Genomic DNA, 18488 nt, shown 5'->3' on the forward strand with positions numbered 1-18488 from the left:
AGGCTTGTGTTGGAATAGCCCACATATTCTTAATGTTCTCCTTCCATTTTTACCATCAGCACAAAAGTTAGAACCAACAATAATACGCTGTGGAAAAAAGTAATCTTCACGAAAATGCAGACTGCACACTGTCATGTAACGCGTAACACGTTTTCCAATTGACAGCGCGGAAGCCCATCTTTCTCTCTGAAGAGATTTTGCAACCGTATACAGAGCAGTACCTTCTCAAATTTGACAATTTCCTTTCTGTTTCCATCACGACGTGAGTGCTTCACCATGTAAATAAACCTCACCAGTCACTATGTTACAGCTTCAACATTGTACCACGTGGCTGCGCCATCCAACTTTTCTGACGTCCATACTTTCGCCCTCTTTGAACCTATGCTGTGCATTATTTAGCAAGTTATATTTGATTTAAAATATTGTAACTCAATCTTTCATGACACATTCAAATTTTTTATTTTTAAAAAGAATAGTAAATATTGATATTGACTCAGTGGAGTGATCATGCATATTAATGCACTTATGGAGTCAAGCTCTGCATTCTTTAGATGCAAGGTTTCAAATCCCACTGTTGGCTGTCCTGAGAATGGTTTTCTGTGGTTTTTCCATTTTCACTTCCAGGCAAATGCCAGGACAGTTCCTGTTCATAGGTCAGAGCCGATTCCTCCCACCTCATTACCCAATTTTGTTTCACCACCATTCATTTAATCTTCTTTAGCTCCTCAACTGAGTTTGCCATCGGCTTAAAATTTCATCCATGTCTATTACCTAAAAATATAATCCATTTATTAAAGAGGTGCTAATTTTGATAAATTGTAAGATTGTAGATGGAATAGTGTAGTTTTAGTGTACTTTTATGACATTAATGATATATTTTATTTTAATTATGACACACATTAGATTTCTATAAAGTGATGTTTAGAACTTTGGTGTTTGATGTGTAATAATATGTAAAGAGGTCCAAGAGATAATTGATAGTGTGAAGAAAACGCTGAGGAAGAGGACAGCAAGATCCTTGAAACATGTACAGTGTGTGAGATGATAACAAATAATTAATTAAATAACTCTAAGTATTGACAAGGTTGATTATAAATATCAAATGTGTATATATTGCAGTAGCTTAAGAGACTTGCTGTTAAAAAAAAGTTTGGGAGGAACTTACGAGATAGCAACATTTGTTTACAACTTCGACCGTGCATGTGACATCTTTGCTGAACACATTTCTGCATGTGTGTTCATTTCTTGTTCTATTATTTCTGGTCTAATAATGAGTTGCCATCTTTTGTTATAAAACACAAAGTGATACTAATATTGCATAGTGCAAGCTAGTAATAATAAGATGTTTAAGCGTAAGAGCAATGAAAAGCAGAGTGACGATGGAAAAAACAATTCGCGGCAAACCAACATTACTGAAAGCATTATACAGAAGAGTTTCCATGCCTAGGATCATCTAAGGCTGAGTGGCCTAGTAAGTGGTCCTGAGAGTCGGGATACCAGTTGCTATGGAATGGGAGTGGGCATCTCGGACATATTCTGAGTCATGGCCCTCCTTGTGCTCAGGCGGCTAGGACTATACAATTCACCGGTGGTCCCTAACCCGTTAGAGGAGAGATCCTCACTTGGACTATGTGTAAGTAGGGTAGCATCCTGCTTCATGAATTTACCGAGCTCAGAACATTTTAAGCAAGCCTCGGACCTATGGGAGTAACGGAGTCCCACTCCCATTTGACAGGCGAGGGACTCCTTGGAAACAACTTGGCGAACGAAATGGAATTCGATGGGGAGCTATCAACATTAATGGGGCTTATGGAAGAAAGAAAGTAGAACTGGCTGAGTCAGCAAAGAGGATGCATTTGGATGTGCTAGGAGTAAGTGATATTCGAGTAAGGGGAGATAACGAGGAAGAGATAGGAGATTATAAAGTGTACTTGACCGGTGTTAGGAAGGGAAGGGCAGAGTCTGGGGTAGGGCTCTTTATCAGGAATACCATTGCACGCAACATAGTTTCTGTTAGGCACGTAAATGAGCGATGATGTGGGTAGATTTGTCAGTTGGAGGAACTAGGACTAGAATTGTGTCCGTGTATTCACCATGTGAAGGTGCAGATGAGGATGAAGTTGACAAGTTTTGTGAAGCATAGAGTGACATCGTGGTCAGGGTCAACAGCAAGGATAGAATAGTACTAATGGGCGATTTCAATGCGAGAGTTGGGAATAGAACTGAAGGATACGAAAGGGTGATTGGTATATGTGGAGAAGATATGGAAGCTAATGGGAATGGGAAGCGTTTGCTAGACTTCTGTGCTAGTATGGGTTTAGCTGTTACGAATACATTATTCAAGCATAAGGCTATTCACCGCTACACATGGGAGGCTAGGGGTACCAGATCCATAATAGACTATATCTTAACAGACTTCGAATTCAGGAAATCTGTCAGGAATGTACGAGTTTTCCGCGGATTTTTCGATGATACAGACCACTATCTGATCTGTAGTGAACTAAGTATCTCTAGGCCTAGGGTAGAGAGAGTGAAATCTGTCTGCAAACGAATAAGGGTAGAAAATCTCCAGGACAAGGAAATTAGACAGAAGCTCAGGGTTACGAGTGAAGACCTCAACGACATCAACGGCGGAGAGGGTGACCTTTGGTATGGCGGAGATGTTGGAAGAGGCAGCCCTGTACATGGGGATTAATACGTGTACAACACACAAAGGGCACGACGGTTCCACATGTTAGTGGCGGTACCTCGACAGCGTCTGTTCTCCATGTTAGGGGCGGCTGAATCGCAACTCACCAACACGTCTGGCAAGCGTGGTGTTTTATTGCCGAACACCTTCCATAAACTCCTATCACTTCGAATTTTCAAACGAAACTACCCCAGGTGAGTAGAGTGAAAGACTCAGTATCTCACACTGACAATACGTCAGTCTGCCTCAAGGATTCTGGGGGAGGCAAACATTCGAAAAGAACGACTAAAAAAGTAAGAATAGCCACATACAACATAAGAACTATGAGACTAGCTGAAGACCTTGAAAGGCTAGAACAAGAACTGCATGACATAAAATGGGATATTCTGGGTATTTGTGAGACTCGCCTTCAAGGAGAAAAAGCTGAGACCCTTCCATCAGGTCATGTCATCTTACGTAATAACGGGGATGCTTCTACACATGGGATTGCTATTCTTGTCAATAAAAATATCAAAGAATTCATACACAAGATGATTTGTGTCTCTTTCAGAGTGATATATATCGTCCTCAAATTGAATAGTAAATTCTCCATACAAGTCATACATGTCTATGCTCCAACCAGTACTTCTGACGAAGAGGCAGTGGAAGCTGTATGAAGATATCACCAAAGCGAAAAATTCAGAAAAGACACAACTCTGTATCATCATTGGAGACTTCAATGCAAAAGTGGGTCAAAAGGAAATCGGAGACCCAGAGAACATTGGTACATATGGACTAGGCAATCGAAACGAAAGAGGAGAAAGATTGTTAGAATATCTCACAGCCGAAAATCTCTATTGCATGAATACTTTCTTTAAAAAGCCCATCCAACGGAAATGGACATGGAAGAGCCCCGATGGACAAACCAAGAATGAGATAGATTTTATCCTGACCAACAAGAAGAAATATTGTACATATGTTACTGTTCTCAATAGATTTGATACAGGAAGCGACCATAGGCTAGAATAGGTATGAGTTGGACTGCATTCCGAAAACTAAGATTCATCCTCACCAACAAGGATGTTCCAATTAACCTGAAGACCAAGGTTTATAATACGTGCGTGCTGCCAGTTACAACTTACGGTCTGGAAACGATGACTCTGACGAAGGAAAGTGCTCGCAAGCTTCAGCGAACACAACGAGCCATGGAGCGAGAGATGCTAGGGATCAGCCTTAGGGATAAGATCCGTTCAGAGGACATCAGGAGAAGAACTAATGTAACAGACATCCTAGAGATAGTAGCAAGACTAAAATGGCAATGGGTAGGACACGTAGCTCGAAAAGACTACAACAGGTGGACCTCTAGGATTGTTCACTGGAGACCATGGGGACACAAGAGAGGCATTGGAAGACCCCTGAAGAGATGGCTCGATGACATAAAGCTGTTGGCTGGAACACGCTGGTTCCAAGTGGCTCAAGACCGAAGACGATGGAAGCACATGGAAGAGGCCTATATCCAGCAGTGGATTGAAATAGGCTAGAAAAGAAGAAGAAGAAGAAGAAGAAGAAGAAGAAGAAGAAGAAGAAGAAGAAGAAGAAGAAGACATGGATATGATTAGTGGGAAGTTTCAAACAGTAGACAGTAAGGAGGTTCAGGATATAGAAAGTGAATGGGTGGCATACAGGGATGCTGTAGTAGAAACAGCAAGGGAATGTCTAGGAACAACTGTGTGTAAAGATGGGAAAAGGCGAACATCTTGGTGGAATGATGAAGTGAGAGCGGCTTGTAAACGTAAAAAGAAGGCTTATCAGAAATGGCTCCAAACAAGGGCCGAGGCAGACAGGGATTTGTACGTAGTTGAAAGAAACAGAGCGAAACAAATAGTTGTTGAATCCAAAAAGAAGTCATGGGAAGATTTTGGTAACAACTGGAAAGGCTAGGTCAAGCAGCAGGGAAACCTTTCTGGACAGTAATAAAGAATCTTAGGAAGGGAGGGAAAAAGGAAATGAACAGTGTTTTGAGTAATTCAGGTGAACTCATAATAGATCCCAGGGAATCACTGGAGAGGTGGACGGAATATTTTGAACATCTTCTCAATGTAAAAGGAAATCATCCTGGTGGTGGTGCGAACAGCCAAGCTCATGGGGAGGAGGAAAGTGATGTTGGTGAAATTATGCTTGAGGAAGTAGAAAGGATGGTAAATAAACTCCATTGTCATAAGGCAGCAGGAATAGATTAAATTAGACCTGAAATGGTGAAGTATAGTGGGAAGGCAGGGATGAAATGGCTTCACAGAGTAGTAAAATTAGCATGGAGTGTTGGTAAGGTACCTTCAGATTGGACAAAAGCAGTAATTGCACCTATCTATAAGCAAGGGAACAGGAAGGATTGCAACAACTATCGAGGTATCTCATTGATTAGTATACCAGGCAAAGTATTCACTGGCATCTTGGAAGGGAGGGTGCGATCAGTCGTTGAGAGGAAGTTGGATGAAACCCAGTGTGGTTTCAGACCACAGAGAGGCTGTCAGGATCAGATCTTCAGTATGCGCCAGGTAATTGAAAAATGCTACGAGAGGAATAGGCAGTTGTGTTTATGTTTCGTAGATCTAGAGAAAGCATATGACAGGGTACCGAGGGAAAAGATGTTCGCCATACTGGGGGACTATGGAATTAAAGGTAGATTATTAAAATCAATCAAAGGTATTTATGTTGACAATTGGGCTTCAGCGAGAATTGGTGGTAGAATGAGTTCTTGGTTCAGGGTACTTACAGGGGTTAGACAAGGCTGTAATCTTTCACCTTTGCTGTTCGTAGTCTACATGAATCATCTGCTGAAAGGTATGAAATGGCAGTGAGGGATTCAATTAGGTGGAAATGTAATAAGCAGTCTGGCCTATGCTGACGACTTGGTCTTAATGGCAGATTGTGCCGAAAGCCTGCAGTCTAATATCTTGGAGCTAGAAAATAGGTGCAATGAGTATGGTATGAAAATTAGCCTCTCGAAGACTAAATTGATGTCAGTAGGTAAGAAATTCAACAGAATTGAATATCAGATCGGTGATACAAAGCTAGAACAGGTCAATAATTTCAAGTATTTAGGTTGTGTGTTCTCCCAGGATGGTAATATAGTAAGTGAGATTGAATCAAGGTGTAGTAAAGCTAATGCAGTGAGCTCGCAGTTGCGATCAACAGTATTCTGTAAGAAGGAAGTCAGCTCCCAGACGAAACTATCTTTACATCGGTCTGTTTTCAGACCAACTTTGCTTTACGGGAGCGAAAGCTGGGTGGACTCAGGATATGTTGTTCATAAGTTAGAAGTAACAGACATGAAAGTAGCAAGAATGATTGCTGGTACAAACAGGTGGGAACAATGGCTGGATGGTACTCGGAATGAGGAGAAAAAGGCTAATTTAGGAATGAACTCGATGGATGAAGCTGTGCGCATGAACCGGCTTCTGTGGTGGGGTCATGTGAGGTGAATGGAGGAGGATAGGTTACCTAGGAGAATAATGGACTCTGCTATGGAGGGTAAGAGAAGTAGAGGTAGACCAAGACGACGATGGTTAGACTCGGTTTCTAACGATTTAAAGATAAGAGGTATAGAACTAAATGAGGCCACAACACTAGCTGCCAATCGAGGATTGTGGCGACGTTTAGTAAATTCACAGAGGCTTGCAGACTGAACGCTGAAAGGCACAACAGTCTATAATGATTATGTATGTATGTATGTATGTATGTATGTACAAAATGTGACTATAATTGTATAATACGGGCTGAATTTATTACATACCTTTTTTTTGGTTGACAACTGATTACCTGGTACAAGCTGGGCTCACAGCGTGGCTCGCTGACCTGTACTGGCTTGTAACACTCAGAGGGATTTGCAAAGAAATGAACAGTCTAGTAGAGCATGCGTGCTTGCACTGAGCAGCTCCATTCACTGCTTGTTCCACTGTACTGACTAGTGAATGCTTGTTACATTACAATGTTAGAAGCCAGTTACCGCCCTTATGCCATTGTTGTTACTTGATCAACTGTACAGACAATACAGACAAATGCATAGCACAGATGATTTCGAGTGGTACAAGATTCTGAGAAACAGAACTAAAGCAGTTAATTAAGAATTCTAAATATAAAAACTTTCAGGAACTGATGAACAATAACAGCCTGTGACAAAAACGGAGTAAATTGCGTACGTTAGTTATAGGTAAAGCCGTGGAGCATGTGACACTTAGAGCAATTAATAGCATAACTACCCCAAGTGACAGCACCAAGTGTCTGACCGTGTACGAAAGGCACGGTTCAGATAAGTGGAAACGTGCTAGACAAAGACCAATGAAGGAAAAACAAAGGCACTTACCTTTAGAGAATTAAACAGGGCCCCCAAAGGAGCGGATAAAATACACCTGGTCATCCCAAAATATCCCCCCTTTTAAAAGGAAAACACCAACACCTTGGGGAACAAAGATATTTAATCAACATAAAAAAGAAGTAAACAAGAAAGTAATATCCTCGCTGGAAAATAATAAAATTAAAAATTGGAAAATACTTAAACTCAAAGCAAAACCCTACGGTCGACCGTTTATAAGGAAAATGATAATTTAGTTCTTAAAGGACTTATTAAGATAATGCGGATTTATGAAACCACTCCTCAACTCTCAAGTTTTCTTACGACCAAAAGTTTTCTTAGTACAGTACCAAAGTTTTTTCTTTAAACATCCTTTTAACCTCCTTTAACAGAAAACCACCTTTTAGGATGTGTCAAACGACCCCCTGCAAGGATGGGTAGGTATTACGTGCACTTTTCAAGAAATTAAAATAATAATAATAATAAGCACCGAAACACCGGGAGGGAAAAAGACCAGAAGGTAAAATTAAAATCTCAAAGAAAAATGAAATGGACCAAGGAAATCCGCGGAGAAGGTAGAATACATCACCGGCACATCAAAATACAAATCATCAATCATCACAACCAACATCAACAACATTAGCATTCCCATGGCAACGACCAACAATGGTTCAAGGGAAGGAACGGGCCAATCGCAGGCCGCAAACAACAATAGGCGTAAACCAACAAAGGACCAAGAAAACAGACGCAGAAAATAACCCAGAAACCAGTAAATTAAATTAAATTAAGTTAAATTAAAATAAAATCAACCCGAGAAACAAGAAAGAAAGGAAACGGGACACAATGTACACGTAACACCCACACCCCTGAAGCGACTCGCTTGTTAAATTATTCAGGTTAAATAATACCTTTTTAGCACAAAACCTTTAAGCCAAGAAAGGTCATCAATAAACCCTAGGTTACCCAATTACATTATTGAAGAATCCAAAAATTACTTTCCCACGGTACGCAAGCCCCAAATTAACAGACATAATTACACATTGTATAATTTCCAATTAACAAGCCGAAAGTTTAAAATTCCACAAGGCAAGACTTAGTTTTTTTAGATGACGCCAGTTACATGGTACCACGCGCACTTTCTGCACATAGGAAAATTTTCAGGTCTTTCACCCAAAATCAGTAAAGGTTTAGTTGTAACAACACTTACAGTTTCTTCCAGATGAAAGTTGTGAGGGCAGCTTCGGTAGCCAAAGTTGACTTACTTACATTAATTAAACATAACACGTAAATTCCAGACGAGGAAAAATTAACCAGAAAGCTTGCAGAAATCCCCAGGGCAAAAGCCCCGTATATATAACTTAGCCAGGCTCGAACATTTTCGGTGAAATTATCTCCTTAGGGAGAGAGAAGCCACACACGTCCATCTCTTCCATGTCACCAAAACGCAATGGCGATTTCCCAAGATTCAGCAGTCCCGGCACCAACGATCACATGTGCGCAGAGGCAAAGCGCCTGAGTGGTAACGTAGCTCGCGAGGTAGTACATACCTACGCCACTAGAGTGCAGGAGAATACGGTCAGGCACCGATAGGACGTGCATACAGTCAATTATAAGGTTTGAAAAGAAGAAATAAAGAAGCGGCGAACCACTTCTAGAGACACAGTTTTTCCACAGCCTTTAGGCTAGTTCAAAAATATTTCCCAAGGGGGAAAAAATTGTTACGCAGGTAACAAGCAACATATACCAAGCATATCACTAGAGGCTTTAAGTGATCATTTTGCATGGTGAAGAAGAACCCCTACCTCCTTTCCTAAAAATTCACTACCTTGTTTCCACGGAAGTCTGTGTATGAGCAATTCTCTTTTAGAAATGTCAGCTCGAATGAAGTTAAAGGTGTGATATACTCTATTACATTTAATGCGATAGGTAATGATGAGACACCTATATCACTGATTAAGGATATCTTAAGATCTGTTCTGCCAATACTAACCCATATATTTAACTACTGCCTGACAAACGGAGTGTTCCCAGATGTTTGGAAAGATGCACTAATTAGACCCATCCCGAAGAGCTCCAAGTTAGATTCTCCTTCAGATTATCATCCAGTATCCATCCTACCACCCTTATCCAAAGTGCTTGAATGTCTAGTTCATACACAAGTTACTGAATACCTTACCAAGCATTTCCTTCTCAACCCCTTTCAATCCAGCTTCAGGAAACCACATAGCACTGCAACAGCTTTACTAAGAGTGACAGATGACATCAGGTGTGCAATGGACCAATGGGACGTGACTGTACTGACATTATTAGTTCTCAGTAGTGCCTTCGACACTGTCAACCCTCAGGTACTACTGCAGCAACTTCGAAAGTTAATTTTTAATAGTGTGTCACTTTGGTTTTTTTTCCTCCTACCTTGAAAATCGCCAGCAATGTGTGACAGTTAGAAATGTGAGCTCAGAATGGTAAAGTAAGACCTTCGGTGTCCCTCAGGTGTCGGTCCTCGGACCACTGTTATTTATCATCCAAATTAATGATACATCAAAAGCACTTAAATTGCAAGTGTACGTGGATGATACACAGATTTACTGTCATTCAAAACAGTGATATTGATACTGCAATTACTAAAATAAATTCCGAACTTCAATATCTTAGTGTCTCTGCAAATAAAAACAGTTTATTAATAAACCCAAATGAAACTCAAGTTATTATTATTGGCACCAGTAAAAACCTATATTTCCTCAAGCAGCAGGATATCTCCCCAATAATTTTAAACATAAAAGCATACCCCCACCTACTCTGTTTCGGTGACTAACTTAAGAATTATTATGACTGAGACTCTAAATTGGACTCAACGGGTGATAAGCACATGTAATAAAGTACATAAATACCTATATCCATTGAAACGGTTCTGTTATGTATTCTCTTTTCGACTTATACATCTAATTTGCTTCTGGTACTACCTATATTTGACTATTGTGATACTGTGTTGACTGAAATAACCTGCGACAGTAAGAAGAAACTGGACTGAAACCTGAACAGCTGTGTAAGATATATCTTTAATCTGCGATATGATGTTCATATATCACCTTATTTAACCCGTTAAGCGGGGAGCTCGGTACACACTAGCTCACTCTCAGGTGGGGAGCGATTTCCCTGATTGAAGAAAATATTTAATTACTTGATTAAAAAAAATCTTAGACTAAAATGAAGTATTGAAGGGCCAAAAGAGAAGTATTTACTTGAATATAATGTATTTAATTGTTGGAAAATTCGATTATTTTAATTTTTCAATACTTTGTTCAAAAACGTACTAAGTGCTTTCACACTGTGAAATCGAGATTGCTTCTTCCTAACAGAAAAGCTCTGGTTTTTGTTTATACAGTAACTTTCACCTGGATATTTTAGGCAGTTTACTATCAATCTCTGCCTGTAAATGTTTCTGTATATGTAAGTCGTAGATTTACAAAGTTTACTTGTACTTCAAAGATATACAGTGGAATAAATTATAATACTCACAAAATTTTCTGTTATGTTGGTTAGCACTTTTGAGGGATCAAGTTTATATAGCCTCCCTAAAATTCATAAGTGACATAAACAGGCTATATTACACTACAATACAGGTAATATTTACAGTATTTACAGTCTTCACAGTGTTATGTCTTTTACAGCTGTTCATTATGATACACACGGAAGCAGGTCATGTTATATAATCTATCTCGCCTTCGCATAATTTATATAATTCCATTCCGAAACGCAATTGTTTTCTTGTTACGCAAACTTTCCACCCTAGCCGCCCTTTACATAGCACGAGATTCTCATCAAATGACATTTTGCCACCAGGGGTATAAGCTTCCGAAAATTTTGCTGACAGGTGGTCAAATACTGGATTTTTCTCGTGTGTATATATATATATATATATTTTTTTTGTTTTTTGTTTTTGCTAGTTGTTTTACGTCGCACCGAGACACAGATAGGTCTTAAGGCGACGATGGGACAGGAAAGGGCTAGGAGTGGGAAGGAAGCGGCCGTGGCCTTAATTAAGGTACAGCCCCAGCATTTGCCTGGTGTGAAAATGGGAAACCACGGAAAATCATTTTCAGGGCTGCCGACAGTGGGATTCGAACCTACTGTCTCCCGAATACTGGATACTGGCCGCACTTAAGCGACTGCAGCTATCGAGCTTGGTTCGTATATTTTGGGAGGAAGTTGTGCATTATTCACCTCATTGTCAGAGATATTAAAAAGCTGTGGAGGAAAATCTAATAATAATAATAATAATAATAATAATAATAATAATAATAATAATAATAATAATAATAATGTTATTGGATTCACGTCCCACTAACTACTTTTACAGTTTTTGGAGGCACTGAGGTGCCGGAATTTAGTCCCACAGGAGTACTTTTGCATGCCAGTAAATCTACTGACAAGAGGCTGACGTATTTGAGCACCTTCAAATACCACTGGTCTGAGCTAGAATCGAACCTGCCAAGATGGGGTCAGGTGGCCGGCCAGACCACTCAATCTGGCAAGAAAAAAAATATCTTCTTTGTCATCAGCTCATAGAAAATAGGCGTTGTGAACAAGCGATTGCGAGAAATAGTGTCCTAATTTAGGTTTCTGTACAATCCCCTGCGGCAACATAATGGCCATAAGAAGCCTTATTTCGTCCTTATTTGCCCGGACACGGTCTTGATCTTGATTCCTTCCTTTCGTATTACTAAACTGGGTTTTATGTGTGATTTCCTGCTCAACATCTTTTGTCTGTTCAGCTATGTTCTGGCATATTTCATCATAAAACAATTATTAAAATATTTCACTCAGCTTTGTTTTCCCTAAAAACACCCTCTTAACATCACGGTGGAAATTTGGATCAAAGCAGGAATTTCTTTGTCCATTTTCAGTGCAAGTTGACCAAGAACTTGCGATGGTTGGATTGTAATCAGTATCATCGTCGCAACTGTCACTGTCATAATCGCTACTTGAACTGGAATCGAACACGTGTTGTCTCTATTGCGACTGCTGAACATCGCATCAGCTATGCGCAAACCCTGTATATTCGAGCCTGCAGTACTTATTCCAGGTAATTTCCTGTCAGTTAGGAATTCCCCACCGGGCGAGTTGGCCGTGCGCGTAGAGGCGCGCGGCTGTGAGCTTGCATCCGGGAGATAGTAGGTTCGAATCCCACTATCGGCAGCCCTGAAGATGGTTTTCCGTGGTTTCCCATTTTCACACCAGGCAAATGCTGGGGCTGTACCTTAATTAAGGCCACGGCCGCTTCCTTCCAAATCCTAGGTCTTTCCTATCCCATCGTCGCCATAAGACCTATCTGTGTCGGTGCGACGTAAAGCCCCTAGCAAAAAAAAAAAAAAAAAAAGGAATTCCCCTTCGGCAGAACTTACTTCACTATTATCACAATTCTCGCCACTAATTCCAGCATTTTGTTTATCATGACCCGTAAATCATCTTCCTCTAACAGTGGGGGGGCCGGTAATTTGTTATAGATATTTTAGCGGAAAAAATGTAAGAAAAAGGATCGAATAGAACCCTGGTCTCAGCAGTTTGGACGGAAATCATGAAATATGACTATTACAGATGCGTACGATAATAAAATTTTGTGTAACTCATGATAAACACACACTCCAGTCATGAAAGAAGAACTCAAGACTGGGGCTAATAAATCAGGTCACAGTTCTAAAATGTCATCAGAGAGGTCTGTTCAGTGTCATAATCTCTGGAAATCCCTTCTACAGCAATATTATTACATCCAAGAGACGATTAGGCGATGAGCTAAAGCTTCAGCGCGGAGCTATTAGGCCTTACGTCGTTCTTGCCCGGACTCAGCTGCGTTCTTTATGTTGCATCTCATGGATGACACATTGGTATTGGGAGAACATAGTTGAAAAAATTCACATCAGAGGAAAGACTCGACCAGAATACGCTGCTGAAAAGGAAATAAACCTCTGCAGGCAGGCAACTGGGAAAAAAAAATATTTGAATCGGCGGATATATTTGCGTTCCCCACCAAGCAAGCGACTTGCAGCCGTGGATCTCGCCGCATCGCCCACCGAACGGGTTAAAGAGCTGTCATGGCTTCGTGTGCATCAGCACCGTGAACTTCACATGTTATCACTTCTGCATAAAATATTTTCCACTAATACTCCCAACTGTCTTCTTTTTTTTTTTTTTTTTTCTTACCTCTTGTCCTATCATGACCACTATACAAGATCTGGCTCATCCCTGGCCATACCTATAAACCGCACTGCTGTTTACAACTGCTCCTTCATAATCTCTGTATCCTGGTATTGGAATTTGCTACCTGCGAACATTAGAGACAATCCCTCTCATCGCAAGATTAAAGTGGCTTGTCACGGGCATTTGTTGAGTGGATCCCACCGACTTGCTGGATAATAGTTGAATGAATGAAGGAATGAATGAGCTGATTGGCTTAGTGTAGTTACATCATATAAGTGTACTTTATTTTGTGTATATTAAAATTAAGGATTCTATCTATCCATCATCATCATCATCATCATTGCTAATAATATTATTTGTTTCATTTGTATTTGTAATTATGTAAAGGTATACTCTTCTAATGGTTAAGTGTAAGAGAGGGCCTTGTGCCCTAACTTCGCTACCAGTAAAAGCATTGTCTATCTATCCATCTATCTATCAGTACAACTTAAGACACTTCCCCATTGCAGCAGAAGCTGGAATGTTTTTCTTGCTTTTCTGTTAGTGTGTAGAGAAGTACGAAACATGCTCATGATGAAATGTTTGTTAAATTCCAGTTATGTGCTTAGAGCTTTGTGTTTATTTTCCTTTATTTTATTCTGAGAGTTTTGATAATATTCTGTTATAGGAGGAACAGGAAACTCGTATGTCTGTCCGTGAGGCTCTGCTGAGCATGGTCGAAGCATTTCACTTAGGACTGGAGGATAGTAGTCGGCAACTTATGATGGAAGCTCTTCTGGCAGGACAAGTTGAATCAGAGGAGCCTATGGCACGGTTTGTGGCAGTGAGATACTTGGCAACCGTCTTTCCACTTGATCATGCACCTTCACGATACTTATTACTTCTGGCCAGTCGTGACATGTAAGTTGTGCAGAAATTTTAATATTGGATTTTATTTTTTTGTACCTTAGGAACATAATCACTCAGCTGTGTTTTGCTTCCTATGTCACAATTGAAAGGACTGCTGAAGATCGTGGGATGTAGCTGCAGCGATAATGAATAATGGATGGACCATATTTTATGGTAGATCCTATTGTCTATTAGTGAAAGGGTGTAGACATCTGCTTCCTTTTAAAATTACCTTGTTAAGTTAAAAAACCTGCAAAAGAGCCCTTTTTTTTTTTGTTTGTGTTTAAAAATTACACTCCCAAATTCCTAGCTAAACTTTGTCAGCTGCCGATAGATATGTATGATAATACATGCAAGCATAGTTCATAATTATATTTTACTTACACTGAGTGGCCTAAAGTCACAGGAAGGGGTGTCCCATTAGAAAATGTGCCGTGTATGATCCCTCAGCACAGCAGGAAGCTGTGGTATAGCTGAGCAGTCTGTCACAGATACCAGTGTTGTGAAGATGGCAACACGTCGCGAGTTAACAGACTTCGAACGTGGGATGATCATCGGTGCAGGGGTCATAGCATTGCGGAGATCACACGCAAATTCAGGTTTCCAAGGTCAACAGTGTCGAAGGTGGATCTTCAATATCACAAAGCGAATGTTACCACCTGCGTAAACCGCTACGTGGGAAGACCACAGGTGTTTAACGAACGGACATCACGTTGCGTCCGCAGAACCATACTGAGCGCGCGATGGGCTACTGTGAGTCAGATCACCGCCCAGTTGAATGTTGGCAGTCAGGAACCCATTTCTACCAGGACTGTAAAGAGGCAACTGCACCGTATAGGCTTCATCAGCCGACGACCAACTCGTGTCCCGTTCCTGACCCCTTGACACAGAGCTCAACGAGGTGCATAGGCCTGCGAACATTGTTAATAAACCGTGGAACAGTGACGGCATGTGGTATGGTCCAATGAATCCCGGTTCCAGTTGTATCGACCCAATAGGCGCATGAGAGTATGGCGTATGCTCCAGAAGCTATGGATCCTGCATGTCAACAAGGTTGTGTCCAGGTGGGAGGTGGCTCGGTTCTGGTCTGGGCGGCGTTCTCATGGTCACAATTAGACCCCACTGTCGGGCTGCAGGGTGCGCTGACAAGTGCACGTTATGTGGATGTTCTTTCAGACCATCTGCATCCCTTTCTAGCCCCAGAAAACACTGATGGAGGTGCCATGTTTTATCAGGACATTGCGCTATGTCACTGCTCTGTGGTGGCACGTAGGTATTTGGGGGAGCACTCCAGTGATGTTACGACCATGGATTGGCCTTCCAGATCCCCTGATCTTAATCCAGTCGAGCATTTATGGCTTACTATCGATGGTGGTGTACGCTCCATGAACCCCGTAACAACTACACAAGACCAATTGTGAGTTAGCAGTGCAAGATGCATGAGTCTAGATCCCTCTAGAATGATTCCAATACCTTGTAGAGTTGATGCATTACTGCCATTTTGAGGACTCACGGAGGGGCATTACGTTATTAATATCTTATTCAGTGTCTTCCCATGACTTTTCGCCACTCATTGTATTATACTACCTTCTTCTTCTTCTTCTTCTTCTTCTTCTTCTCCTCCTCCTTTTATGACCGCATAAGATGACTTTAACACGTTCCCTGCGGCAGTGAATTTCGATGACTTAATGTTACGTCGAATCGGCCCACCGGTGACCCGATGCTGCCTTTAGTTATTATCGGTTCGGGTCACCGGTGACCTGACGAATTTGACTTTGTTTTACTCCCTAGTATGAAATCCTAAACAATGCAAGTGCACTTGTTGTGTGCGCTATTGTTGAGGAGACATTCCAGAGTATTTACCTGTGCGACAGTGTTCCGATTCAACAATTGCGTGAAACAGAAATGACCCCATAAATAATTGGGTCACCGGTGGGCCGATCAAAACTAGCAGTATGCCTCGATCCTTCACTTCAATTGGAACACTATGTTGCCATTAGTTAACAGAAATTCGTAACTAGGACGTAGTTACTTACTTCGCAATTCTGGGAAATTCGCACCGACGGATAAGAGTAACATGTTTCGGGGCACATGGTGACCCGAACCGCACGGAACGTGTTAATCAGTCCATCGTTCAGGTCTCTTTGAAGGGATTGTTTGGGCTTTGCGGTCCTCCCAGTACTTCCTCAGATGCTCCGATCTTCGTGCCCTTCCTCAGTTGAAAATATGCGTGTTGTTGATTTGTTTCGTGTAAGGGTAAAGCGGAGGTTTGTATTCTTAAGTATTGTATTCAGTTTTATCTTATTTGTGGTGTCTTCCATTGTAAGGCCTATTTCCTTCAGATTTTCTCTTACTTCTGTGATCCATTTACATCCTGTTGTGGTATTTCCTTTCAATTTTCTGAAGTCTGCCAGTCTTTGATTGTTTATTCAGGTGAAAAAGTGTTTCCGTTGCATATGTAGCTTCCGGTTTTATAACTGTGTTGTAGTGTTTTATTTTTGCATTTTTCATAGACATTACTGTTTGTAGATATCCCATGTTAGTTTTTGTGCTTTAGCTAATCTATTTGTTCTTGTTTGGATTGAGATTTTTTCATTTAGGTTATGTGTTATTACTTTTCCAAGATATATATAATTGAGTTACTATTTTGATTATATTACCATTATGCTAACTTCTTTTAGTTGTGTTGGTTTTTGGGGCATAATTTCTGTTTTTTCAAATGATATTTTGAGGCCAATTTTATTTGCAATGTTTTGAAGTTCTGATATCTGGGTTTTTGCTTCTGTGATATCCACTGCTAGTAATGATAAATTATCATCGAAACCCAGGCAATTTGTTTTGATTTTTCGGCCAATCTTTATTTTTGGGGGACATTTCCTAAACCATTCCCTCATTACCATTTCTAGAGCACAATTAAATAATAGTGGTGAGAGCCCATCTCCCTGCCGTAGTCCAGTTTTAATTTCAAATGTCTCTGATGTTTCACCCCTAAACTTCACTTTTGATTTGGTGTTAGTGAGAGTCAATTTTATCATATTTATTAATTTGGGGTGTAGTCCAAGGTGTCTTAAAATTTTAAACAGAGATTCTTTATAGACGCAATCATAAGCTTTCTTGAAATCTACAAATGTTATCACCATATCTCTGTTTCTTCTCCTGTTATGGTCCATTATCAACTTAAGACTCATGATCTGATCAGGACAGCTCCTCCAGGGTCTGAAACCTCCTTGATATTCTCCTAGTTCTTCCTCAAGTTGTAAACTTATCCTATTAAGGATGATTCTTGAAAATATTTTATATGTTATGTCTAGGAGCGAGATTCCCCTGTAGTTATTAGGGTCAGTATTGTCTCCTTTTTTGTGTATTGAGTGAATGAGGGCTGTTCATTGTTCTGGTAGTTCTTCTTTAATTAATTAATTCATTCATTCATTCATTTATTTAGCTTCCATAGACTGTACAATTACATATTTTGAAATATGCCAACAGTATAGGAGTTGTCAAGTGATTTCCTAATACTAACTATTTCCAGATAGAGACAAGTTGTTGATGGAAGGCAACTTGTGCTGATCTTTCTGCATATTTCCAGATCTCCGCAAAGGTCTGATCTTCTCCTGGTGCTTTGTAGTTTTTTAATTTATTCAGTGCTTGGTAGACTTCCTTTATTTTGGGGGGATTGATGTTCTCTGGTGGTGTTTTTATCGGGGTGGTGTTGTCCAAATGGAGGAGTTCTGTAGGTTCCTCACAATTTGGAAGTTCGTTGAAATATTTAGCCAGAATTTCTGCATTGTCTTTATTGTTATGAGCCAGCTCACCATTTTCATCCTTCATCAGTAGGATCGGGGGTTTGTATTTTTGGAGTTGTTTTTTGAAGGTTCTCCTATGTATGCTCTGGTTAAATATCTAAGCAAATTGTTTCAGCCATATATAGGATCTACTAAATCCTATGTTAGGGACACTTTATGCTTCATTAATAAGTTGTCAACCTTAACCCTTCAACCCAACACACTTCTGGTGAGTTTTAATGTGAAGTCCTTCTTCATTAAAGTGCCGATTGACGCGGTCATGTCCCTCATTGAGCATCTGTTCCCTGTGGACATTACTAAGCTACTGTACCACTGCATGACTTCCAGCTATTTCTTGTGGGATGGGGAGTTTCACGAACAGACGCAAGATGTTGCTATGGGAATCCACTTTCATTGGTAGTGGCTAATCTCTTTGTGGAGCATTTTGAGGAGGAGGCTATTTCTTTGGCATCTGTCAAACCAATGATTTGATGGAGGTATGTTGATGATACATTTGTGATCTGGACACTAGGTCCTGAGAAAATTCACCTGTTTCTAAACCACCTTAAATCAGCAGCACCCTTCAATTAAATTCACTATGGAG

The 18488-nt window shown here is 40.5% G+C and overlaps 1 protein-coding gene across 3 annotated transcripts in view; it reads left to right on the forward strand.

The window, feature by feature from the left end:
- Positions 1 to 18488, forward strand: part of LOC136858532 (proteasome adapter and scaffold protein ECM29) — a 925266-nt gene that overhangs the window by 276480 nt on the left and 630298 nt on the right. For all 3 annotated transcript variants that reach the window (XM_067138136.2, XM_067138135.2, XM_067138138.2), the window contains one exon: positions 13882 to 14114. In XM_067138136.2, coding sequence (XP_066994237.2) covers positions 13882 to 14114 — 233 coding nt within the window. The remainder of the gene's footprint in view (positions 1 to 13881; positions 14115 to 18488) is intronic.

The sequence above is a fragment of the Anabrus simplex genome, chromosome 1 (genome assembly GCF_040414725.1).
Source record: "Anabrus simplex isolate iqAnaSimp1 chromosome 1, ASM4041472v1, whole genome shotgun sequence".
NCBI lineage: Eukaryota > Metazoa > Arthropoda > Insecta > Orthoptera > Tettigoniidae > Anabrus > Anabrus simplex.